This window comes from Dama dama, chromosome 2 (genome assembly GCF_033118175.1).
Source record: "Dama dama isolate Ldn47 chromosome 2, ASM3311817v1, whole genome shotgun sequence".
NCBI classification, from domain to species: Eukaryota; Metazoa; Chordata; class Mammalia; order Artiodactyla; family Cervidae; genus Dama; species Dama dama.
Window position 1 is genome coordinate 16,346,658 of NC_083682.1, and position 27,075 is coordinate 16,373,732.

A 27,075-nucleotide genomic window follows, 5' to 3' on the forward strand; every position below is an offset into this window, starting at 1 on the left:
ACTGCATCCCATGTCCTCACCTCAAGACCCTGCTTACCTCGAAAACACTAGCACTTCTGACGAAGGGATGAGCACCCATTTGGGAAGTGGTCAAGCCCATCTCAGCCTCTAAACAAAGTGTCCTTCTGCCCCCACACTGCACCTGATGTCTATATTCAGCCTCATCCAGGCCTCTAGAGATACACATTGTTAGTAACATTGATAAATCACATTTGAATAGTACTTTGTGTTGAAAATGTAATTTCCCACAGTTTTATCTGATCCACAGAGCATGTGCTTTAAAAAGGCAAGATAGGTATTCATATAATTAAAATAATCTGAGAGCTAAATGATGGACATGAGTTTATTCAGCTAGAAACAGTCATCCTGGGCTTAATACTCAGGCTTCTGGGGCAAAGCTGAGGAGTCTATCAAGAGATCCCACAGATCCTATGATACCTGAAGATGTTTCCTATTATACCAATATTTGTCCTGGAAAAAAGGAAGAAGAGAAAAGGAATGAAGAAAAGACAGGCTGACTAGTCTTTTCAGTCAAAGTAAGCCAAGAGAATGCCCCTCCGTGGACTTAGCAGTGGGTTTGATGGATCATTTCTCTGTCACAATACAGGGGCAGCTAGGACCCCTGGTTGCAAGAGGCGGCAGCTACAGCCTGTCTCACATGAACACTCCCCAGAAGCTGCAGCTCTGGGGTCCGGTGCATAGGGCGAGGCCGATGCAAAAGAGAAGGAAGGTTAGGAAGAGCCAGTGATGGATAGGAAAGATAATGAAACAGTCATGCAGACACTGGAAGGTCCAAAAGTATACTGATGAAACCTCTCACCCACTCTCCTAATAGAAACCAATGCTATGTAGGAATAACCAAGGGCTGTGGGCGGACAGGTGGTCACAGGGAGCTGCGAAGTCAGGTGCCCATTGTGGGAGGGTGCGTCAGCAAGACCCCAGACCCAGACAACCCCAGGCAGGGCGCCCACACTCCACTGCACTAACTCTGTGGGCAGAGAACACATTTGGGATCAGACATAAGCTGCAGTTGTGTCTCACCATCTGGATAACCTGGAGCACATCACTAACAGCTCACAAAGCCTTAGTTTCCTCATCTGTAAATCAGAATCATAATAGTGTCATCTCGTAGCATTCTTGTGAGATTCAATAAAATAATGGAGTCACGCTTGCTATAAAATTTCTAATTCACAACAGGAACTCACAGTCTCAGTGCAGGTATGAGATGGTCGAATTCTATTCTTTGTGTGTGCATCCATGATTCGACATGCATTTCTTATTTTTCTAGCCCATCTATCTGCTCATTAAAAAGAAAACACTTAAAAATTCTGCATTATAAACTCCTTCCACATTACAGATGAAGATGTACCTTCACCTGTAAAATGTAGGGAAGGGAACAATGAGGGTGACCCAGGCATCTCCATTTGCCTGGAGCTTTTCTGGTTTCAGCGCGGAAGTTCCCATGTTCTGGGAGTCACCCGTGTGCTAGGTATTCTTAGTCGCTCAGTCTTTGCAACCCCATGAACTGTAGCCCACAAGGCTCCTCTGTCCATAAGGATTCTCCAGGAAAGAATACTGACGTGGGTTGCCATGCCCTCCTCCAGGGGATCTTCCCAACCCAGGGATCGAACCCAGGTCTCTCGCATTGCAGGCAGATTCTTTCCCGTCTGAGCCACCAGGGAAGCCCAACTTTCAGATAAACCAACTTTCAGATAAACCAGGATAGTTGGTCAGCTTGGAAATAATATCTACTTGTGGATTAATGCAGGGGTAAGATAAAGTGGGGCTTCCCAGGTGGTGTGCGTGGTGAAAAACCCACCTGCCGATGCAGGAGATGCAGGAGACAGAGGTTCGATCCCTGGGTGAGGAAATGATACCCCTCTACAGTATCCTTGTCTTGGAAATCCCATGGACAGAGGAGTGGTGGGCTACAGTTCTTGGGGTTGCAAAGAGTCAGATATGACTTACTAGAAAAGAACAACAATGGTTTAATAAACAGGAACCATTGAAATGATTATATAATCTGAAAGCCTTCAAGGGCTATTTAGAGATGTTGAGGAAGTTTAGTTATTTCAGTGTACTTACATTCCCATACAGCCTTGTCAAAGCACTCATTCAGTCAGTCATTCATTCAAAACCTACATGTTGAACACAAACTGTGTTCCAGCTTCCTGTTGTGTGCATAATGCTTCGTGAACAAGACAACCAGTTGGGCTTACATTTTCCTTGGGAGATCAGGAAAGATGATGGAGGAAGGCTTCATGGAGGAGCTAAGGTTTAGAGAGTAAGACAGACCTGGCCAGGCGAAGAGTGGGGAGGAAGGAAACTATGAAGAACCAAAGAATGACCTGATGTGTTTGGGGAGGAAGGGAAGCCAGTGACTGGACATTCCTACACCAGGTTATAGACCCAGGCCTGGGTGTCTCTGGACACCAGGCAAATGGAGGGTATTCCAGATGGGTCCTTTTAATTCTGTAAAGACACAGGTCTCAAGGCCTTAGCTGTGATGCAACCCTTGCTGTGAGAACAGTCCTGAGCTGCGATGGGCATCTCAGATCTTCACTGCAGAGAGGAGGTGGGGGTCAGGGGGTGGGTGTGTAGGGGGGCATGCCATCAGCAGCAAAGGCAGCATCTAAGATGCTTAGATCTGTATGTGTCCTCAGGAGCCTGGTCCAAGGCACTTCTGCGCATCCTCAGCCCCACAGGACCGTGAAAGGCTAATAAAGCATCTTAATTTGGATTTAATAGGGTATCTACTGTGTGCTAAAAACAGCCAATTGCTATTTATTAATGACATAATTATTAGAACCTAACACCTGGGCAGTGGAGGCTACATGAAGAGTGAGGAAGTTCCCCAGAATACTGTTTTAATAATTATGTTATTTAATTATTTACACATTTGAATTAAAATTCAAAAAGAGCCAGATTATACCTTAACATAATACAGTAACGTGGAACTGGATCCAAAGAGCGTGACGGAGGGGGTTTCCACCTTTCTTTCCATTCTAACCTGACCATTTCTCGATTGTTCTGGTTCGATAGGGATCAGTTTTCTAGATTCAGACCTCAGAAGTCAGCAGAGATGTCACGTGCATCTATGTGGAAATAAGCTGATGGCCTCTTTAAGGGTCCATGAACGTTTTGCAAATCTCAGACTCACCCCAGACCTCAACTGTGTGATCCCAGCTGCCAACAAGATACTCCTGCCAGTCTACTGGTCCCTTATCATCCCCATGAGCTTGTCTAATACAGAATCAAACTAATGTTCTGCCCCAAAGAAGTTATTCATATAATGTAAAGGTATGAGCCATCCAGCTGCTGTTGAACAAAATGGCCTTCATGTCAGACTCCAGGCTCCTGAATCCACCACCTGGGATCCCCAGGCGCCACGGCTTGACCTTGGCGTTGCTCTCAAACCCACCCTTTTCTTTCCACCCTTACAGAGCCCACGGTTTAACCCAGGCCTTGAACATCACTTGTAGAAATTGATTTCTCAACCTGAATTTCTGTGTATTTGCTCTCTGACACCTTGTTACAAGCTTATTTTGCTTAAAGCATATTACTATGTATATATATTTACTATATACATATATATAGTATTTCCTCTTTTAAACAATTTCAAATGCTTGCCATTGCCTATAGGATGGAGTTAAAACCCAGGAAGTGGGCTAATCCTTGAGTGGGTTAAAATTTATCTACCATTCATTTTGTGTTGACATACATATTTGCCAAGCACTGTACATACATGCTCAGTCATGTCCAACTCTTTGTGACCCTATGGACTGTAGCCCACCAGGCTCCAATGTCCACAGGATTTCCTAGGCAAGAATACTGGAATGGGTTGCCATTTCTCCTCCAGGGGATCTTCCCGACCCAGGGATCAAACCCGTGTCTACTCATGTCTCCTGCATTGCAGGCACTTCTTTCCAGCTGAGCCACCAGGGAAGTCCTCACCTAATACTAAAACTCACTTATTGCACACTTCACATAGCTTGGGACTTCTGTAAGTGCAGTTCACAAACTTACCCCTAAATCCTGAGGAGAACCCTGTGAAGTACATGCATTTGGCTTCATGACATGAAGATGTGAAGCACAGAAAGGTGGGGTGACGGGGCCAAGACTGCCCAGCTTGAGTGCAGTAGATCCAGGATCTGGACCACTGCTCTCCATTGCCTCTGGCAGTGGGTAGACTGCCTCCTTACATGCACCCTGGATTCCTGCCTTCCCATCTGTGCCCGTGTACTTCTGTCCCACCTGCAGCAGCTTGACTCCCTTCACCTTCTTGACTGTTTCCCCATTGTCGATCCCTACACTAGACTCTGTGGCCCAGGAAAAACTGTCCCATACCCTCACTGGTTGTGATTCTCCCACACTAGCTCACGGAACTTAATGTCTGTACTGTGGTGTCCAGTCGCACACAAGCCTGTGATGCACTGGGATGTTTATAGGCACTGTTTCCCCCAATAGATTGTAAGTTCATGGAGGATCAACAAAACATGTGCATTTCTGCACATCATGCACACACCTAACCCACAGTTATGTATGCAGTAGGTGTTCACTCAATAGTTTTTGTTTTTTTTTTCAATGTGGACCAATTTTAAAGTCTTTACTAAATTTGTGACAATATTGCTTCTGTTTTATGTTTTGATTTTTTGGCTGTAAGGCATGTGGGACCTTAACTCCCCGAGCAGGGATCAAACCCGCACCCCCTGCATTGGAAGGCAAAATCTTAACCACTAGACCGTCAGGGAAGTTTCTTACTCAGTGTTTGGTGAGTGACTTTTGGCCCTGTCTCCTTCAGTGGCTATTCTGCCATTAACAATGATGCTTGGCCATCAAAATTCTTAGTAATAGCATTTTTCTAACATCACCTCCTTTGCCTGGAATGCCTTTCTTCCTCAGAACTGATTAATGTTTACTTATCTCCTGGGACTTGTCTGAGGTGTCTCATATCCAAGGAGCCCTCCATGACATCCATCTCCAGGCTGGCTAGGGTGTCTCTCTCTGCATTTCCTCACCACCTTATCATATACATTAAAGGGATTTGTTTCTGATCTGGTTTTTGCATCTCTAGACTGTGGACTCCTTGAGGACAAGCACTGTGTCTTTTCATTGGCATATCCTTGGGGCTGAGCACAACACTGGTCTATGGAAGTGCTCCATGAATATTGATGGATGAATGAGTGAAAAAATGTGTGAATGAATGAATGAAAGCAATGCAATCCTAGTATGTTTCTTTTTTTTTTCATTTACTTTTATTCCTAATATGTTTCTAACAGCCTGCTTGATTAGCCAAGGTAAGATGCAGGATGTATCCATGGAAACAAAATAAAATTGTAAGTAGCCCTATCTCCATTGGCCAAAATCTTCTTATGAACATGTATTAGCCACAATCACAGTGCATCCTTGTTGATTTAGTTTAATTTTAAATACTGACAGCATGTTAGCAGTTGCCACCTAGACAATGATACTTGTAAACTCCTTGCATCTTAGGCACTGTGCCAGTTAGGGTCGATAATTGGGATCGCACCTCTGGTCAGACCACCTCACCTCTCTGCCCTGCATGGTCTGCCTTTCAAGTTCATCTCAGGGCAGTCTGCCATCTTCAAGCTCTACTCTGAGGCAGGTTTGAAAGGCCAGTGAGCATTTCACCAACTTCAGCTGCATGAGTTGGACGAGTTCCAGTTGTGAGAGGAGGGAGACAATTCTAGATGATTCTTCCAAGCATGAGGTGTGATGGTCTCATTTGATATACTCACTCTGCTGACAGCTCTGGCCCAAACTGCCTCCTCTTCTACTCAGGGACTTTCCATTGTTCTCTAGTGTATGATTAGCAGATTAGCTATCATGTAAGAAGCCAGGAAAATGAACTCCCAGCAAGCCCTTCCAAAGCAAGAGTAATTCATTACCCAGCCTGATTTCCACTTAAAATGTACTTTGAGCACACTTCCAACTACAAACCCTAAATCACCCTGTGTTCACAAAGTCCATCATTTTTTATTTTATTGCATGGCGTTGGCGTGACATAATCCCTTGCAGAGCATCTCAGAGTGCTTTACAGATCAATAAATTACTTACCTGCAGAGTTGAAGCGATGTCTGCAAGGCCAGCACCGTCATTCTGCAGCAGCCTGTCCTCTAAGAAACAGGCAAGGCTGTGCGATTGCCAAGTGGGGGCAGGATCAGGGCTGGGGCTTCAAGAATTACAAGTCTCAGTTAAAACTGTGTGTATAAAACGCATCAGATTTAAATGACTTAGAGAGCTTAGAAATTGGGATCCTTCAGATGGTCAGCAAATCAAGTGTTCAGTCATTAACTCATCAAGTTTCTTTCTTTTCTGGAAGTTTCAATTTAGCTTTTATAATGATACAGCCATAAATCACAATGATATGTCTTAGAAGTTTCAGATCTCAGAGGCTGGGGTCATTCCCTAGCCCTGGCTACATCCACCTTCACACTGCTTCTACCTGAAGCTCCATGTGGATTTAAGTCTAAAAATGATGAATTGATGCTTGCTTTATGCAAGGAGCTGTATTGGAGACAGCAGAAAATAAAATGATGAGCAAGGCTCTTGTGCAGTGTCTTCCAGTATAATCATGTATAGTCAAAGAAAAATTTGACACATGTTATGTAAACCAGCTAATTTTAATACTGTGGAGGAAGCTACATGGTCTCCAGGATGGAGAGGGAGTGCTCTTGGACATGGCCTAGAAGACCTCCTGGAAGGGATGCTGGCTCAACCAGGCCTTGAATGATTCCAGTCAGTCTAGACAGTTGGAGAAAGGTGCTGGGGACCAAAATCAGAACCAAGGGCTTGAGGCTCAGGAAACAAAGTCCGGTGTATGCTTGTTAATGAGCATTCCTGGTTGGGTGGGGCTTAGAGATGGATGGCAAGTCAGTTTTCAGGAGAAGGAGGGAAAATGGCAAAGAACAGCTATCTGCAGACACCCCCGTTTCTGGAGGAGAAAATCCAGCATAACCAGGAGTGAGTGATGAATAGTTCCAGAAGAGAAAAGGCAAGTGCAGAAAGTTCCAACCAGTCTTATTTTTGAGTGAGGGTTGCATTGGGGTCTTAGCCTTGTCTGGGAAGTAAGGGTGATGGTCAGCTTGCCTGGGGTCTCCTGCAGGCCAGGTGACACTGTGTCTTGGGGGATCATGGGTTCTGGAAAGACACCTGGGGGTGGCTCAGAGGTGTGCTGATTGAAGGAGGAAAACTGATGTGAAGACACCTATGAGAATCGGACAGAGAGGCCAGGCAAACTTGAAGCACTAGTGTGTCAGAACCAATGTTGGTAGAACTGAAAGGACACGTGTTAATCGCATGGTTTTGAGGTTGTTGTAAACATGTAGCTAGTTGGGGAAATGGTTCCCTTGAACAACTGTTATAATTCCATCCTATAAATATTTGTTGTATTTTTACTATGAAAATACATATTAAAAGTGTTTGTGGCTCAGTTGTGTCCAATTTTTTGCAACCCCATGAACTATGGGCAGGCGGGCTCCTTTGTCCATGGAATTCTTCAGGCAAGAACACTAGAATGGGTTGCCATTCCCTTCTTCAGGGTACCTCCTAACCCAGGGATCAAACCTATGTCTCCTGCATTGCAGGTAGATTCCTTACCATCTGAGCCATGTTCCCAGGCTCTCCGACATTGCCTTTAAATAGGAGGAAATAGAAGGTGAAGTCAAGGTGAGATGTTTCTCTCATGCGTAATGTGATCCCTCTAGTTCCTCCTCATTAACTGTAGCCCCTGCGTTTCTGTCCCTGGGTTATTCTGCCCACTCCCCTTTGAAGACAACAAAGAAATACTTCAGCAAAATTTTAATTTTCCTTCTGCCTGTTTCGTCTCCACAGTATCTCCCAAAATTGTGGAGATTTCTTCAGATATCTCCATTAACGAAGGCAACAACATCAGCCTCACCTGCATAGCAACGGGTAGACCGGAGCCCACGGTTACCTGGAGACACATCTCCCCCAAAGGTAAGAGAAGCAGCTTGGTCCATCATGTCATGCGAGGTAGTGGGAGAATCGTTGTCTCTGGCAGGAGGTTATGGTGCTAGTGGCTTGGTCACAAGGATCCCACATTCTTGGTGGTCTGGTAACAATATACTCGTAGCTCTGCTGAGAATATCGGTGTTCTCAATGCAAGACTGGCATAACTGCTAAGATTCCAGAAATCACACTGGGGGATTGATGCAATCCCTGGGAGATCAACCTCCCTTGTTTCTGGGTGAAATGATGGTAGGATGTCCTGGCTGACTTTTCTGGTCACATTGGATGGTAGAGTGCTCAGTTCGGTATTGGTGGCGTTGTTCAGCTGGCTGTGGTAAGAGAGAAAACACAGACACACAATGATGGATGAGAGCTTGGCATGGCCATGTTCCTAAAATGAACATTTCCAGGTCTGTACTGCTTCAACATTGCCAAGAATCTGGTCGCTAGGCCTTCAGTCCTTGTGTGGTTTTGTTGTCGTTCTACTCTGATTAATCCTAGATAACAAATATCACTTAATGTGTGACCAAATTGCAAAACTCACTTTGTCTAAATGTCTAGATGTTTTGTAGACCAGACTAAGTCTTGTTTTGTGCTCGCATAGATTGAATCTGAAACTTTAACAATTTAAGGCAAGATGCCATTTATTAAGGGCTTCGCCAGTGGCTCAGCAGTGAAGAATCCACCTGTAATGCAGGAGGTGCAGGAGATGAGGATTCAACCCCTGGGTCGGGAAGATCCCCTGGAGGAGGGCATGGCTACCCACTCCAGTATTCTTGCCTGGAGAATCCCATGGACAGAGAAGCCTGGCAGGCTACAATCCATCGGGTCACAAAGAGTCAGACATAACTTAAGTGACTGAGCATGGGCATCATTTATTATAAAGCTAGCTTTTATGCAACGTACATTACATGGTTTCATTGGTTCTTAAATATCAACTGAGTGTTTGGGGATATAGTGATAAGCCAGAGCAGGCAAGTCTCTGCTCTCATGAGCTCACATCCCCATGATACAAATAACCAGTAGTATTAATAATAATAATAAGTGGTGATAAGGATGGGAAAATAGAACAGGATATGTTGACAGAAGGACAAGAGGTTTGGTCAGGAAAGGCATTTGACATGGTGACATTTGAGCCGAGACCTGAATAAAAATCCTTAAATTTCATTGCTTGTATATGGCTAGCCTAAAATACATTTATGTAAGTATGTAGGTATACATGAGTGTGTTTGTAGGTAGGCATGTGTGTATGTAAGTGCACTGTTGACTCAATGAAGGTTTAAGATGCTAAAGGACAGATACCCACTATTGTAAAATAGATAAACAAGGGCCTACTATAAAGCTCAAGGAACTGTACTTAATATCTTGTGATAACCTATAATGGAAAAGAATCTGATATATATATGTATATATATGTGTCCTCTACTGAAGTTATGGGGGTGACCTTTCACACCAGCACTGTAGTTGGTCACAGAATTTGGGCTGTGACCCCAGGCCAGATATCTCTCTTCCTGCTGGAGCTGAGGACTGTCTGGCCCACCCCAGGCCAGGTGTCCTCTGTTCCTGAAGAAGGCGGGGCATTGCAGGGTCCGCTACACCTGGGATTCAATACAATCAGTTGAAGAAGACTGCATGGGCCCCAGATAGCAAATTCCCTCTCTTGGGGTGACAAGTTGCCCTAAGGACATTTTCACAGAAGGGGTGAGATTTTCAGTGTGTTTAGCTGAAACCCTGAGAACTCTCCGTAGCCACCATACTTGAAGGCACCACTGTGAGCGAGGGAATCAGAGAGATGCTTAGGTTTCTGCCAGTCTCTTAACTGGAGCTGACCTTACAGGTGGACTGGCCCACAATCTGGGAAGAGGTTCCACTGGGCATGAGATCGCTAGTGATGAAAAGTGGTCCTGGGGCACATCCCAGGGAAGGGTGTCCAGGTGGACAGACTTTCTGGTTCAATGTGCGTGCTGTTCATCCCTGTAAATGTCGGGTCCTCGCTCTCGCTGGACACTGGGACGGTCCGTGCCCTGAGAATCCACAGAGCATTCATCATCTCAGCATCATGGACTTTGCTTCTGTCAGGAGGCACCTCTCCCTCCATCCTGCAAGTCCCCCTCTGACTCCTGTTTGATGTCTTTTCTCATCCCTCCTCTGAGTCTGCAGCTCTTTGTCCTTTTCTAGGTTCCTTTTCTGCCTTTCCTTTTCTTTCCTTTCTTCCCTTCTCCTCCGTATGTCTCCTCTTTTTGTCCTGCCCTTTCATGCTTTCTCTTTTTGTTCTCTGCTTTCCTCTCTCTCACAGCCTCCTACACGTTCCCCTTCCATCTCATTTCATCCCACATTGTCATCTCCTTTTCTCTCTCTTCCCCTCATAATCACTTTTGTCTCCCCGCTGTGTTGGCACCCTCTCCGATCTTCCTGCTGAGGTTCGCACCGCTGTGCGCTAGCATCCTTCCCCCACCCCGGTCATCCAGCTGCCTCATTTCCCCAGGGGACTTTACCTGAGCCCCAGCCAGAGGCATCCATTTTCCTGGGGTTTTAGCTGCTATGGAAACAGAAGATGGATCAAGATGGAGAGGAGCAGGATAATCAGAATCTACCTGTGGATCAGAGTAATTTAGACGCGCAGCTTTTCCCAGATCCCTGGTCGGGATTAGCTACCCAGATTCAAGCTGACGAGAGACACGCCACGTGATAACTAATCACCTCGGAGCTCACGGGGTGCTGCTTTCTCAGTGACTGATTATTTGGAGATGAGAGCTCTCATTGGGCTGCAGCCAAGCCCGAACTGAAGCTGGAGACCCTTAGCGGCCAGAGCTTCATCTCACCCCACTAAGTGTCTGCAAAATGCAGCTTATTTTATATACATGTGGACAGGATGGGGGTTCCTTGGAAGAAAAGATGCCCTGCACCTGAGCAAAGGCTCCAAAGACAGAGCCTCTGTCATCCCTGGTGCCACTCTGTATGGGCAGGTCATGACTCAATCAAGGGCATTATTATACTCACACCCATTAAAGCCCTGAAGGAGGGCGGACCCAGGCCGGACACGGTGGGCAACCTTGATGGCTTCACTACATCTTCTTTCCTGCACGATCTGTTTGTTCTGCACATTTCTGAAAACTCCTAGTTTCCTCTATCACAACTCATATGGTGCTCCCTGCAATAAGCTGACATTGGTTTATAACATTATATAAGTTCCATGCATAAAAGATTATATTTTGACTTCTGTATACACTGCAGTGAGCTTACCACCAAAAGGCTGGCTTCCATCCATCTCCATACAGTTGACCCCCTGCTCCCATTTCACTACCTGCCCCCACCCCACTTCCCCTCCTGTAACCTTTATTCTGTTCTCTGTATCTATGTGTTTTGGTTTAGTTTGTGTGTGTGTGTGTGTGTGTGTATATATATATATACATATATATATATATATATATATATATATATTCCCCATATAACTGAGATCATATGATATTTGTCTTTCTCTCTCTCACTTATTTCACTTAACATAAGGTCCCAGATTTCACTGCCTTTATGTGGAAACAAAATAAAGAAGTGTTAACCGCCATTGTATAATAGTGGCTTATGTATCCAGATATACAGAAGCTGGGAATGATCTCATGGTGGGGAGAGGGTGGCAGGGTCTTTCTCAGAAGCTGTCTGCTTGGCACGTTACATCAGGAGGCAAAAGTCTCAGTTGTCCCTTTCCAGAATAGAGGGAAACTAAGAATTCTCAGGCCACCTCTTGACATTGCCGTAGAATGTGAGAAGTAACATTTCACCTGTTAGTACTGGTTGTATGTCTTTTTGGCTCCCTTTATGAACTTAGAGCTCCCAGGAGTTCAAGAAGAAGGTGTACTAGCTTTATAGAGATATACCCGCCCTCACTGTACATACCTCTTTTGAAGGGTCCAGGTGTTGACTTGGTGTTTTCAGGACAAAAAGCCCATCTTACTTTCTCCTACAGAAATGCCACCTGGAGCTACACAAATGTCGCAATGGCCCCTTGCTGAATCCCCCATTTTAACCTGCTGCTCCAGGCACTGGAGGACCAGCAGTGGTCCCCAGAGTCCCTCAGACACAGCCCCCACTTGTGATTCTGTGTCTTGTCTTCTCTTTGCCTTCTCGAGATGTTCAAGAACTTACCTCAGCACAGCCCTTTCTTATCCAAAAGAATACCTTTAATGCTGTCTATTCCCCCGAGTCTTCTAAGTAAATGGATATCCCATCTCTTCCAGTGTGTCCTAAGAGATGCTTTTTAAGACCTCACAATTCATAGGAAAGTATTCTCAAAGCCCAGTTTTATGTCTCCAGCTTCCACTGGACTGTCAGAGCTTCAGAGAGGAAGCTGAGATTTCTGTATTTCCACCTCTCTGGGAGCCCTCCATGAAGCCCATTTGAAGGCTGAGTCCAGCTACTGTACCTATGGGGTCTGGGCTCACTGACCATCCTAAAAAAAGCAGTCCTTCTGGGTACACCTACCTCAGCCTTTATCCTGTCAAATACAACACTGAAAATGACTATGTCACCAAGGCTATTGGGAGGAAGCTTGCAACTTGGGTATTGGCAGGGGGCTCAGGAGGGTCCAGCAATCAGTCCACAGAGATGTCCAGATTCTGGCTCATGAGTTCTTTGAGACCAGGACCTGTGTCTCTCTTTTCTCAGATCTTCCACCTCCTAACTCAATACCCAGCACCCAGAAAGCATCTAAGAAATATGTGATTCCATAAACAACCTTTGTGCTTGCTGCTACCCCCAAGGGCATGACCGTTCTCCTACCTAATTCAAAGATTCCATCTGCATCCTTGAGGAATTCTCTTCCACTTTGATATTGTGGTCCATATCTGATGTGTTTCCTGCTGAGACTCTGCTGGTGAGTCTCCAGGAGATTTTCTCTGGTCTTTTTTCTCAGGAGATTTTCTCAAGTCTTTCTGGAAGTCCCTCTGGTGGGGCAGCTGCTGTGGCAGCTGGATGTCTCCTCGAAGGAGTGACTCCTTTTTGAGTTCTCTTTTGCAAGGACTGAGATGGCTCCCAAACATCTTTGGAGGTGGATCTTGGGTGGGCTGCCTCCTGTCCTCATCACTGCCTCACTGCAGTCACTTTTGCAATGTCTGTTTCTCTGACACGTAACTCAGCAGGCCCTTCCGGGCACCTGAGCCTTTTGTACACTTGCTCATCATCCCAACTCGCCTGTGCCTAAACCCACGACAACTTCCAACGGTTTCGTAAATCAATCCTGGGTGTTCCCAAAGAGAGTGAATTCAGTAGTCCATGAAAATGTACTGTTCCTCGTGGGTTAAATAATAATAATAATAATACAAAGAAAGAAATCAGTACAACAAAAAGGAAATATTATTTAAAACTTCTCCCCCCATCCCTCAGTGTGTGAACTGAGGTGGTGTAGAGGGGGAATGTTTCTTCTCGCAGCCCCACAAAGACCCCAGGGGTGCGGGGGGCGCAGAGTTAGAGGCAGACTCTCCATCCATTGAGCTGCACACCAAGCCCATCTCTTCCACATTGCAGGGCGGATGCTTCTGCAAGCGTTCCACACCCTCACCGGTGGGGGTGGGCAACCTGCCTCCGCTGCCCAGCCCCTTCCCCCACCTCCCTGAGCTCCCCTGCTGGACTTGAGGACCCAGGGGGCGGTCAGCTGTCCAGGCCCATCCTTGTTTCTCAGAGCCTTCCAAGGCACCAGCTGGTGAGGACAGGGTGACCTGCGGATGGGAGGGCTTCTCCAATGTTCTGAGCCCTCCCTGGCCCGCCCCCCCGCCACCAGGCCCTCCCCTGGCTCCGTGCCCACCCGTTTCTCATTTGTCAGCATTGACAGGCCTCCCTCCCCAGCTGAGCAGGACACGGATGTACTAATTGGCGTTGCAGGTATCACAGCTTGAGTTCAACCAAAGCTGGCAGGTGCCGCAACTCTGGTGACAGCTCTGCGGAAGGGTGTCAGGAGGGGAGCTCCGGTGTGCCAGCGGCTGACGCGGCACCCTGGCAGTAATGAGCAGCCTGTCAGCACCCGCGTCAGGGGCCCCGCGTGGCATGGGGATCATTAGGACGGCCAACAAGAAAAGAAGTCTCCGGCAAAGAGACGCCGGGGATGGGAGGGCAGAGGACAAAGTGGCACTAAAGGCTTCACCTCGCCCACCAATGTTCACCACCCCGAAGGTGGGGGCCGAAAAAAAAAAAAGACGCAGGAAAGACAAAGATCTTCATGAAAGGTCCCTATCTACGCCCACCCTGGACAACTTCGTGGAACCTTGTCCTGGTGGCTGCCCTGAAATTAGCGGTACAGGTGATACATCTTTTCTGCCGTAAGCCGGGTGGGGGTGTGGGGGGCGCGGACCTCAATGACCTCTCCAGTCACTGCCTGGGGTGTGAAGCCAGGGATTAGCCTCCGTTCCCGAGAAACAGGGGCCTGAAGGAGAGGCGGCCTGGGCATCTGTGTTCTTTGGCTCTGTGTCAGGGAGGCTCCCTGGCAAGGGGGCCTGCTGAGCTGTGAGGGACCCGCCTGTCTTCTGCTGGAAGGCTGGAATGGGGGCGAGGCAGTGAGCAGAAGGCTTCTTCCCTGAGGTGTTGCTTCCCACAGGTGCGCCGGGGTGACGAGCAGTGTGTCTGCTCTCTCCATCTGCTTCCTGAGGACAGGTGAGAATGGTCCAGCCGCTCCTTTCTTCTGAGCCGTGCGCAATGTCTGGCCCTTGTCTGAGGCTCTGACCACCTGCCGTGACTCCTTGTCCTGGCTGGAGGTGACTTGCCCGAAATGGGTGACTTTGAAGGCAGGTCCAGCTGCATTTGCATTCCCTTCGACAGCTGAGGGCCTGGGTCCCGCTGGGGCAGTGAGAACCCTCTCTGAAGATGCGCTCCTTTCTTGGGATTTTGTTCCTGCTTCTCGGCACGGCACCTGGAACTTTCAGGATCTGGTCATAGACTCCAAGCGTCCCCCCGGCTCGTGCTGTGGGTCACACTGGGGCTTGAGGTTCACCTCCTCCTAGGACTCACCCTGCTCTCCTTACACATCTCCCTGTAGCTTCTCGATCGAGTCCTACTCTTTTCTTAAGACCAGACTCAAATGCTACCTGTTTGAGAGCCTCTGGTGACTTTCCTCTGGTAGAGCACCTCAGTCCTTCCCCCCGAGACCCCACAGCACTCTGCATGGTGGCGATGCTCGCCATTGCCCCAGGGCTCTGGAGGACTCCCCGACCCCTTGTCCATGGGATCGGGGAGCAGCGGCAGGTCTCCCGCAGTTTTTTTACCTCCAGTGCTGAGTGCAGGACCTGATAGTAGCAGGCACTGTAGGGGATCATGGAAGGACCAAGTGTCCATGGTGCAGATGGAGTATGTTTCTTCCCTTTTAAAGTTGAGTCTGGTGCATAATTTAAATCAAAATCAACTTTAGCAAGGAAAGGGTAAGATCCAGGAATGTCGTATCTGCATCATCACGTTTCACAAACCAATCAAAGGAGTTCGTGTAAGAAATGCCTCTCCTCCCTCCCCTCCCTGCCCACCCCCCACCCCCCTGCCCCGGGAACCGGCTCCCTAGTAGACCCAGGATTGAGCCTCAGACACTTCATCTGCAGAACAGAGCTGACCAGGCCCTGCCAAGGTGGAAGTGGCTTGACAGTCATGCTTCCCAATGCAGGGTGCCCAGCTGACAACATACAGCAGGCGCCTCACCCTGGCGGCTTCCATCGCCCAGGCCAGTCCTTCCTCTCCTCTCCCACCCAGAAGACAAGAACAAAAAGGAGGAAATTAAAATTCCTTCCTCTGAAAAGGTTAAGTCCTTACAAAAGGACTCAAGCTCAGTCAATTGCCAGAAAGGATAGATCGTCAAAGGTGCTTCCTCAGCACCTCCCTCACTCCCGTGATTTTCTAATTAACGTAGGTGCTTGATTAAAATTCCCAGAGTACCCCAAGTAGCCATCCCAGGAGGGAACACATAATTGCTATTGCAAAAGATATTACAGCGCTCATTGATGGCGGGAGAAAAAAAATAATTGCATAATAATGGAAAGTGGTGGATCTCCTGTCCCGCGGAGCAGGGGTGCATACGGTATTAGGTCCAACCTGTACAGAGAAAGCAGTTCATTATGATGGAGATAAACCAGCGGCCCATCCTCAGGTATGGGGCGAAACGACCCACAAACTTGTTAAGTAAATGGTTTAAACACAGATCAAGGTGGCAAAGAAGGAAGTGGAGGGAGACATTTATAGATCACTCTCTTAACTCTGTAATTTGCTTTAACTGTAACATTATGGCTACATAGATACATTTAGGGTAAAATTTGCCAATGTCAATAAGGGTTTTGTAAGTTTAATATTTATGATCTGATTTAAAGTAATATTAGAGCTGTGCAGCTTCCTACTTCAAAGAAGAGGGAAATCATAAAAAGACTAGTGGGGAAATTAATGAGTTCAATGTGCCTCAATTGAGAACATATGAAATCAAGTCTCCGTCTGGAAACCGAGGGCAGGAGTGCACACCACAGACGCTGTTTGTGGTTTTACCCAATTATTTCAAAACCCTTGAAAAATGTTGTAGAATGAGACGTCGGCTGAATGCAGGCACTGCTAAACAGCATCCTCCCCCACGCTCTCCTGAGTCTTGGGCTATTTATGCGGGCACTTGGTGACCGTTACCATGCAGAACTGTTTTGATGAAACGAAAAAGGAAACAGAAAAGTAGAGAGATTGTATTGTCTTCCTCACAGATGCTAAGCCGCCCTGGCTCGGTTATTACAAAGGCCGGTTAAAACGGCAGCCCCTCTAGGCCAGGAGACCCCATCTCTAAGGGGCACACCTGATAGGCAGCTCTTTGGGGGGTACAGAAGGGCCTCTGCAGGGCATCACCCTCCATTACAGCCCTGAAACCTCCTCTCTGAGGAATCCCCATAGACCAGATGAGGGCTTCAGGAATCCCATGGCCAGGACTCACCAGGAGCTGCCAGGAGAGCTTGGAGACGTTTGCAATCAGATTGTCCTGGCCACGAGGACTTTGCTCTGATGCTTTGACTTTACACCTGCTTTTCCATCCTGCATCTTATCTTGACCTGTGATGACTGCCTTTTCCTTAGAGTCTGAATGGCAGGGTCTCTATTATCCAACAACAATAACTAAGACTCTGAGGATATTCAAAAATGTGCTATCCACTCTTCTAAACATGCAGCATAGTCGTATGAATTCTTCTCAACAGCAGTGTGAGGCAGGTCCTCTGATGAGCCGCTTTACTGATGAGGGAGCTGAGGCTTGGGACACAGACAACCCAGGACACAGAGCTCCAAGTGGCGGAGCTGAAACCGCCCCCCTCCACGGCCGCAGCGTCTCCAGAAGGCATGTGCTTAATGCCCTCCGGGGTGACCCTGGACCAGCAGCATGGGCATCCCCTGGGTCCTACCCCAGACCTCAGATGGGATGCAGAAATCTGCATTTTGGTAAATCCCCGGGGAATTGTGGTGCACACTTGAGAGTCACCACTGTGTGCTGTTTGCTCTGTGCTAGGCACTCTGCTTTACAAACCTTAATATCACTTAACTCCTACAGATGCCCTTATAAGTAGGCGTCGTTTCCATTTTGGCAATGAAGAAATAGAGAGCTGATAGGAAAATTGGCCCACAGATATTATAAAGGTGAAGTTCAAATCCAAACCTTTTTGACTCCATGATTCATATTCTTTTTTTAAAAATCTTTTTAAATTTTTTAATGAAGTATTGGTTTTCTGCTGTATAGCAACGTGAATCAGCCACAGTTATACATATATCCCCTCCCTCTTGAGCCTCCCTCCCTTCCCCCCGTCCCACCCCTCTAGGTCATCACAGACTGCCAGACTAGGCTCCCTGTGTTATACTTCTCACCAGCTATCTACTTTACACACAGCAGTGTTTATATGTTGATGCTATTTTCTCCATTCGTCATATTCTCTGCCTCCTCCACTGTGTCCACAAGTCCATTGTCTACATCTGCATCTCCATCCTTTGCTGCAAATAGGATCATCAGTCCTGTTTTTCTAGATTCCATGTGCATGTGTTAATATACGATGTTTGTTTTTCTCCAAGATTCATTTTCTTTTCCCCGTGTCGCTTCTGACCCGTGGCTTCTCCCGTCTCTGGGACATGGCCACTCTCTTTCAGGCCTCCTTCCTGCCCAGAGTCTGTGGTCCTTGGGTTTCCAGGTGTCCACAGTCTTCCTACAAGTTCAGCCGTACTCTTGTCTAGACCCTGGGCTCCAGGCTGGGCTCCGTGCTGGGCCAGGACGCTCCACCCTCCCCAGACTCTCAGGCTCCTTCCAGTGGATCTTTGCAGCATCACCTCCGAGAGCAGCGGACGCAGCCCCAGCACACGCGGTGACCACTCATTTCTCACGGGAGGCATCATCCTCCCCAAAGCCGCTTCTGTGAGCTTCAGGCTGTCTTCCCTCCCCCGCCGCCCGGACCATGGAGCACGCGTGGCAGTGCGGCAGCTGCTCCCTGACTCAATATATTTCTTCCTCATGTTAAATACTATCATTCACTCGCACAATGGTATGTCTTCGGCTTTGATTGTTATTATTAGGTTGTTTTACACTTTAACGGCTTTAGATATGAAAAGAAATTGCTGGATGCCAGGCTATGTTTTTCATTATCTGACTCCATTCAGTGTCGCTCCGTGTCCTTGTGGCATTTGGCACACTTTATCTTCCTAGGGGTGTAAAATGCCTTTCCTGCTGGAACCAGGACAGTGAGAGAGCAATGAGCAGAATACCAATTCCTGTTCTTCCAGATCCAGGGGCCAGCCTCCCTCGGGGCTGGGCTGCACACGCTCTCCAGATGTCCCACGCTTGCCTGGGCATTTGGGGTCAGGACTAGGTAGCCCTTCCTCGCCTAAGAGCGCCATCCTACCCTTTACTTTAACAGAGGATGATTCTTCTACATTAACCCTCCCCCCCAGCCCCCAAAACAAATTGGTCTTCTCTTCTCTTAGCAAGAGTTAAAAGGAATGACATTAGGCTTAATCATTATTTGGACAGATCTGGATTCCTGTTTAATGGGTCTGCAGCCCAGGAGGCCTCATGCTCCTTCCTAATGTCCCGCATCACTGCTTTGCCCTTTACGGGATGGTTCACCAGGGTCACAGTGGTTGACGATATTCAACCAATCATCTGCGTGATCGAGAAAGACGGATGGCTTCTTCCCTCCATTGATTTATTTCCTCTGTCGCCCATCATCTCCAAAAAGGATTAAATCAGAGAAGGTGACATGGATTTTTGTGCCCAGAAAAACTTCTGAACAAAACAACCCTGGTTGTTTCCACATTGATTCAACTATTTACTCAATAATTGCTGTTGAGCACCTCCTTCCCTGCAGCTGTCTCAGGCCGTGCAGATCCATGGCAGGACAAAGCAGATGGAATCCCTGGTCTCACAGAGCTTATATTCTATTAGGAGAGACAGAAAGTAAATGCAAGGATAAGTGAACCTGGGAGTGTATGATATTGAAATTACTGTGAAAAAAAATTAACCAGGATAAGAGGCAGAGAGATTGTCAAGCATCAGTTTGGGGTTTGCAGCCTTCCATAGAGTAGATATGGATGGACTTATTAAGAAGATACCCTATAGAAGTTAGGGGAGGAGGTATTTGGAACTTTGCTGGCAGGGCTGGCTTTTGAGTCCCAGGCCCTCCATCACGACACATCCAGGATGCTCCAGAATCATCATGGAGACCACCCGGCTATGGAAGACTTACCCAGTACCTGCTCGCCTCTCAATGGACTCTAAGCTTTAGGAGGGTGAGGAGCCTGCTTCTCCTTGTTTCCCACCATGCACCAGTGCACAGCGTGCTGCCCATTCAATCTGACAGTCGGTAAATATTTGTTGAGTGAGAGAGTGAGTAAAATAAGCATGGGCTTGGACTTCCCTGTAGTCCAGAGGTTAACACTCTGTACTCCCAATGCAGGGGCCTTGGGTTCGATCCCTGGTCAGGGAACTAGAAAATCTTTCATGTGGCAGCTAAGACTTGACACAGCCAAATTAATACATAATTAAAAAAAAATAAAAAGGTAAACATCGACTTGCAGTGTGAGTAGTTGTGCAAGTATGCTGGAATGTTACAAGGTTCAAGTCAGAAATGGTGGTCCTTTCATCAGTGACTTCAGGTTCCATAGAATGACATGTTTGGGCCCCTAACAGTGGTAGCAAAGGGCTGAGATGAGGGACAGGTCCATGGGGAAGCAGGATCCAGGTACCTGGTGGCATGAGTATCTGACAGATCACCAAAGGGAACACTGAAATCAGTCCAGGTAGTGGCCCAGGAGAGTGACAAGTAGGGCTGCGATCCAGGAGTGAAAGCTCTCAAAGCATCATGGGGAGTTTGGGATATCAGTCCTTGGCAGCAGGAAGTGGGGAGTGTATAGATGCAACATTGTCAGAGGCAAGAGCTGGAAGATCAAGTTTGTCAATAAGAATGTAAAAGAGGAAAGATTTTCAAGTTACCTTGGCGGGTTAGGAAAATCATCACCCCAACCTCTGATGCTGAAACCAACAGTTTCTTGAGGGCTTCCCAGGAGGTGCCAACCTCAGGAAATACCTGGGTTTTGGTTAATAAAGGCATTCTGGGGGGTGCTCATCCCAGAACCTGAGGTCTGGGGCAGCGTTTTGCTTAGGAAGTGGGTGTTCCAGAAGCAGAGCCATCAAACATGGAAGGTGGGGGGACGTGAGGGATGAGACCTGCAGAGCATCGAAGGTAGGGAGGTGATTCCTCCCTGCATGCCCCCACCCAGGAAAGGGGTGTGAGGCTGATGGGGTTTAGCCCCCGTGGTCACCAAGGGAAGACAGGAAAGCACATTTCACAGGCTTCAGCTGTAGCCTCCATCTTTTTGTCTTCCTGAGCCTTCAGGTGGGTCGTGACAGTAGGTAGCTGCTGGCAAGACCAAGCCTTCTTGTAGGCTTCAAGGCCTACAAGGAACCCAAGGAACCCTAGGAACCCATGGCCCCTGCATTGGGAGTGCGGAGTGTTAACCACTGGACCACAGGGGAGTTCAAACCCATGAGTATTTTACTCACTCACTCATTCAACAATTCTTTATCGACTGTCTTGAGATTGAATGGGCAGCATGCTGTGTACTGATGCATATGGTGGTCAGCAGGAGAGGCAGGCTCCTCGCCCTCCTAAAGCTTAGAGACCATTGAGAGGCGAGCAGGTACTGAAGCGTCTATAGCCTCTTCAGAGCGAAGAGGCTGACCTTCAGGAAGCTACTGAAAGGTCAAGGTCAAGGATCATGAGATGGCATGAGTGGAGAATAAATATGGAATGTGGAGATATGTAGGGAACCAAATTGCCAGAACTAGTCAGGGGTTTGATGTAGGTATTAAGCTGAGAAAGACCCCCACGTTTCTGATTTGAGCTCCTTTATTGCCCGTTTCTTTATAGCTGAGATTCTCATGAGTTCTCTCACGTGGCTTCATTGTTGTTGTTCAGTCACTAAGTTGTGTCCAACTCTTTTCAACCCCATGGACTGCAGCACACCATGCTCCTCTGTCCTCCACTATCTCCCGGAATTTGCTCAGATTTATGTCCGTTGAGTCAGTGATACTATCTAACCATCTCAGCCTCTGCTGCTCCCTTCTTTTTTGCCTTCAGTCTTTCCCAACATCAGCATCTTTTCCAGTGAGTCAGCTCTTCGTATCAGGTGGCCAAAGTATCAGAGCTTCAGCTTTAGCACCAGTCCTTCCAATGAATATTCAGGGTTTATTTCCTTTATGTTTGACCGGTTTGATCTCCTTGCTGTCCAAGGGACTCTCAGGAGCCTTCTCTAGCACCATAATTCAAAATCATCAGTTCTTCACGGCTCAGCCTTCTTTATGGTCCAACTCTCAATATCCGTACATGACTACTGGAAAAACCACAGCTTTGACTATATGGACCTTTGTTGGCAAATATGACTCATGTGGCTAGGTAGGATATCAGGAAACAGCTGGTGCCTAATTTATTTCTGCCTGTCGATCCATGTGGGTTAGTTCCCTTTTCTCCCAAAGTGATCGTTGCAACCCCAGGCTTATTTATTTATTTATTTATTTATCTTTAGAGAATCAGGAATTATTAGACTGAACAGAAATGATAAAGTACAACAGAGATATGATAAATAGGCAGAAATGAATCATCTTTTATTCATCAGATATTTTTTGAGTACTGAATACATGGCAGTGTGTGGCAGTGAACACGGCATTCAGAGCCCTTGCCCCGTGGGACTGCAGTGTGGGAGTGGGGAATAGTCAATAAATAAATATGTGAGCTGATGTCAGGGAGACAGTACTGTGGAGAAAAAGAAGACAGAGGCAAGCGAAAAATGATAGTGGTGCTCCTTTGGTTAGAGTGTTGAGAGAAAGCCTGAGCACACACTGATGCTGAAACTTGGCCTCTGTGCACTGATGCGAAATTGAATCTCAGAGACAGAGGTTGGGGTGAAGTAGAGAAGGAAGAGCGTTATTGCTCTGCCAGGCCAAGGGGGCCACAGGAGTCTAATACTCTCCAAACTGGGTGTCCCAACCCTAGGGTGGGGGGAGGGATTTGGTGAGGGGTTTGATAGCAGCGCTTAACGGGCAGCCTTACTGATGAGAATCAAGGTATTTGCAGGACCTGAATTCCTTCAATCCAGAGGTCATCTGGCCTCAGGTGGTCTCATACTGTGCCTTTCTCTCTGGAATGAAGAATGCTTCCTCAAGGAGTTAGCATCTCCCATTTGTTGGTGGTTTTAGTCGTGCAGACCAACTCAGAGATACTGTTCTGTGTATCCCTGGAGGGGGAACCAGGATCCTACTCCAAGGCTGCACTATTGTTCCTTGACTGCTCCTTCCTTGTCTCCCTATTCCGCTCCCTTCCCAGATTAGCAAGTGTTTGAACCTACCCTTTGGAACTCAAGGAAGATGGGGCCGGGGGGCGGGGGCTGAATGAAGCCTATTTCCTGCAAACAAAAAAAAAGAGGGACACAGAAAAGCTTTTGCCCCATAAGAGCCCCACTGGGTCCTACTGGGTTTCAAGACCTTGGGAGCTGAGTGAAGTAAGGCAGTGAATAGGTCAGAGGAAGAAGGGGTGTTCCAGGCAGAGGGACCTGTGAGTTCCAAGGCCCTGAGCTGCACAGACCTTTGGTGTCTGCGAGGAACAGCCAGAATGTAGATGCAAGGAAGTGACATGGACGCTGTGAAGAAAGCCAAGAGTCAGGTCATGTACTGCCTCGAAAACCAAGCTTAAAACTTTGGCATTTGTCCCAGCAAGTGTCAAGCAGGATCATGAACTGATTGAATAAATGTTGTTAAAGGGTTACATTTACTGTTTGAAAGGAAAGACTGGGGTAAAGGGGCAGGGGTATAAGCGTGGCAACTGTGGTACCAGTTAGGATGCTGTTGCTTAAGTCCCTGACGAAGTGATGAAGGGTGGGCTGTGTTGGTGTTGTCAAAGATGGGAAGACTTTATCCAATCTAGGATGTATTCTGCAAGCTGACAAGGTTTGCTGACTTCTTAGATAGGGTTTGTGAGAACGAGTTAGGAATCAAGGGGTATTCTAAGATTTGTGATCTGTACCAGCTGGTGGCTACTTCTGTCAATTCCTGCCATGAGGAACTCCACAAGGAGCAGGCGTGCAGAGGAAAAAGGAGCATGGCACTTTAGGTATGCACATGGAAATGCCGAGTAGATAGCTGGCTCTGCAAGGGTCAGGTGCTGGAAAAATAAATCCAGGAGTCATCAGCATGCAGATGGTGTGCAGAGCCACATGTCTGGCCATCACCACGTATTGGGTGAAGGTGGACGGAGGAGAGAAGTGTGGACAGGGCCCTGGGGTATTCCAAAATTGTGGTGTTAGAAGAGGAGTATCTAGCAAAGGCAATTGTGAGGAAGTGGGTGGAGAGTGGTGAAGGAAATCTGAAAGGTGCAGACAATGCCTTATGGAAGAAGGGAACAATTAGTATCACATGCATTGCTTAAAAGTCAAGGGAGATGAGGCCTGAGAAATGACAGAGTGTACTCACACGAGACATTGGTGAGAGAGGTTCTGCCCAAAGATGGTAGATTAAGATTAGCTGGAGAGCTTGCCTGGTGGGCCAGTGGTTAAGAATCCGCCTGCCAATGCAGGGGACGTGGGTTCCATCCTTGGTCCACTAAGAGTCCACATAGCATGGAACTAAGCCTGTGCACCACAACTAGAGAAAGCCTCCATGCAGCAACAAAGACCCAGCACAGTCAATAAATAAATAAAAAGGCTAATTGGAAAGGGAGAGAATGGGTTGAAGAAATGGACAAGACTTTTAGAGAAGTTTCGCAATAAGGTTTTGTAGAATATGGGATTGACGGGGAATGTGAAGTCAAAGCGACTTTTCCCCGAAGTGTGGTCTGCATCCTGGTGACCCTTGGCCACTCCCTAGCTGTACTGCTGGGTAATTGCTAGCCTTCAAGTTCTCAGCTGTTTCTTCTTCAGGTGAAAAAAAGAAATTAGCTATGACTTGTCTCTTTTTGCGGAGCAGCTTATACATTTTGTTTCTTTGTGAGGCTTTCCAATGCTCTTGGGAAACTTAAGCCAAAGTCACCATGTTGCTAAAACAACTGACCATCTCTGACCTTGAGAAGCGTCACCTGGAGGGGAGACCTGCTAGGAGGTCTGGTGAGGGTTCCCTGCTGGTGGTGGTGGTTTGGTCACTCAGTCATGTCTGACCTTGGTGACGCCGTGGACTGTAGCCCACCAGGCTCCTCTGTCCATGGGGTTTCCCAGGCAAGAATACTGAACTGGGTTGCCATTTCCTACTCCAAGGAATCTTCCCGACCCAGGGATCGAAACTGCGTCTGCTGTGTCTCCTGCACTGGCAGGAAGATTCTTTACTACTGAGCCACCGGGGAAGCTGAGTGTTCCCTGGTGACTGACAGTTGAAGCATTTACTTCTTGGAGTGTGCAGCCTCCCACAAGGAGGGACCTGGGGATGTAGGATGATTTCTGCTCACCCCCAACCCCTCCCCAGGGACCACAGAGAAGTTCTCAGAGTCCTCAATATTCTACCCTCCTTGACCAGACATGAACCTGAAGCAGGATGTCTGAATTCATCTTTTCTTTAAAATCAGAACAGGAACCAAGTTACCCAGGGGAAGCCTACATATGGCAGCCCACATAAGCCCACTTTTGACCACAATCATTATCCAAGTGAAGCCTCCACCACCAAGAAAGCTCCCTGTGGATGGAAGGAGAAGGTCAACTAATACCAGGAAGTGTGGACAAATACAGCCCAAATCCAGTTCTGGAGGGCAATACTGTCTGGGGAAAAATACCTCAGCCTTTACAGCTGTGTACTTTGGAAATTCTGCAAATGCCCCTGATGTTTGAGTGCGGCTGAGCCCGGGGTCATGTACCCGCGGGGCAGAGGAAGCAGACGGCCTCAAGTGTTCAGCCTAGAAAAATACTAGAGACGGGGAAGAGCTCACCCACCCGAAGAAAGCTGCCTGTTGCTCTGACAGGTGGCAGCAGCGTCTTCTCTACCCAGTCCTCCCTTGCAGGCAATGCCTGAGTCTCCATCCACAGTTTCTCCTCCGGGTCCAGAAAGACCCGCTCTCCCTGTCCTCCTTACCCTAGGGGCACTCCTTGCCTTTCAGAGGGGAAACCCTGACTCAGTGGAGCCCACTGTGTAAGATGGAAGGATTGGAGCAGATGGGTTTCATCTCTGTGTACCTCTTTCTCTCTATCAAGAGCCCCACGACGCTTGAGAATCCAGGGCAATTCAGCAAGTGTGACTGCAGTGTTTTCTTCAACATTATTTTGCTCCCTCTGGCTTTGTCGCCAAGTGTCCGCACTGACCAGCCCCGGTTCTTGCTCTTAAGAGGCCACGTTTCTCCATGTGTTGATGCGTTTCTTCTCTTTATCAAGGCACTTTCCTAGGCCTCTTGATTTCAGTCACTCAGGTGTTGTCATGGCAATGACATCCTCAGAAGAGTGGTGCTGCTCATGTTGTCATGGTTATAAGGACCTCTTGATGAGAGCCCCACTTCATTGTCATCACGCGGCCAGCAGCGAGGAACACCAGGATCTCTTGGCAAGCTTGAATTCTTAGGCTAGAAGCTAGTGGTTCTGTGCCTGAAAATGCAAGGGGCAGTAATTAGGAAAATGACAGCAGTCTAAAATGGTCAGATTCGATCTGCATGAAAAAGGAGACTTAAAGAAGGACCATCCTCACCTCCTTCTCCTCCTCCTCCTCTTCATCATCATCCCAACAGCTAATATTTTTATTGTAGTTTGGCTGTTTTCCAGGCACTTTTCTAAATGTTTTACCTATGTGAACTTTTGCTTTCTCTTGACAGCCTTTTGGTGCAAGTGTTATTAATGTTCTCTTGTAGGTGGAGGAACTCAGACCCAGAGCATTCACTTAAGTAACTTGCTCAAAGACACACACGAGGCTAGGAGGTGGCCGAGACTTAACCAGCCACATTGGTTGCAGAGGCCTCACACAGAACGCATTAATCCACTGCTTGCCATTATTCCTGACAGCAAAAATCAGGATGAATCAGTCTAGCTACTGAAGGAGGAATCAACATTGATCATCTTTTTTCCCACTGGAATTTGAGTAGTTTGTAACAATTTTAATTTTTGAAATAGTTCCATATTTTCCTTTGATTCTCTGACATGCTTGTAAGTTTAATATCGCTGTTAACTTTGGGGGGCTATGCTGGGTCTTCATTGCAGCACCCGGGCTTCTTCTAGTTGTGGTGCACAGCTTGGCTGCTCCGCAGCTGTGGGGTCTTAGCTCCCTAACCAGGGATGAACCCACGTCTCCCTCATTGCAAGGCTGATTCCTAACCACTGGACCACCAGGGAAGTCCCTGCTGTTAATTTGATTTTACAGATGAGAAAACCCAAGTTTGGAGAATCTATGGTTTCCCAAAGAAACTTGTCTGCTAAATTGTGAGACTAGTGGTGAATACATGACCATCTACAGACTCAGAATCAAGGCTTTTGTTCTGCCCCTATGCCCATCCTACCAAGGGATGTGGCCCAAAGACAGGCTCTGGGGAGAGGATTGGCCGAAACATCTCGAGGGAGAGTTGCCCGCAGTCACCTCTGTCGGTGACAGACGGGATGAATGGCAGGTCAGCCT

The 27,075-nt window shown here is 47.5% G+C and overlaps 1 protein-coding gene across 5 annotated transcripts in view; it reads left to right on the forward strand.

Annotated features, from left to right (window-relative positions):
* The window catches only part of NTM (neurotrimin), a 925,228-nt gene that overhangs the window by 795,323 nt on the left and 102,830 nt on the right, over nt 1-27,075 (forward strand). For all 5 annotated transcript variants that reach the window (XM_061157527.1, XM_061157564.1, XM_061157536.1 and 2 more), the window contains one exon: nt 7,855-7,980. In XM_061157527.1, the coding sequence (XP_061013510.1) occupies nt 7,855-7,980 (126 nt within the window). The remainder of the gene's footprint in view (nt 1-7,854; nt 7,981-27,075) is intronic.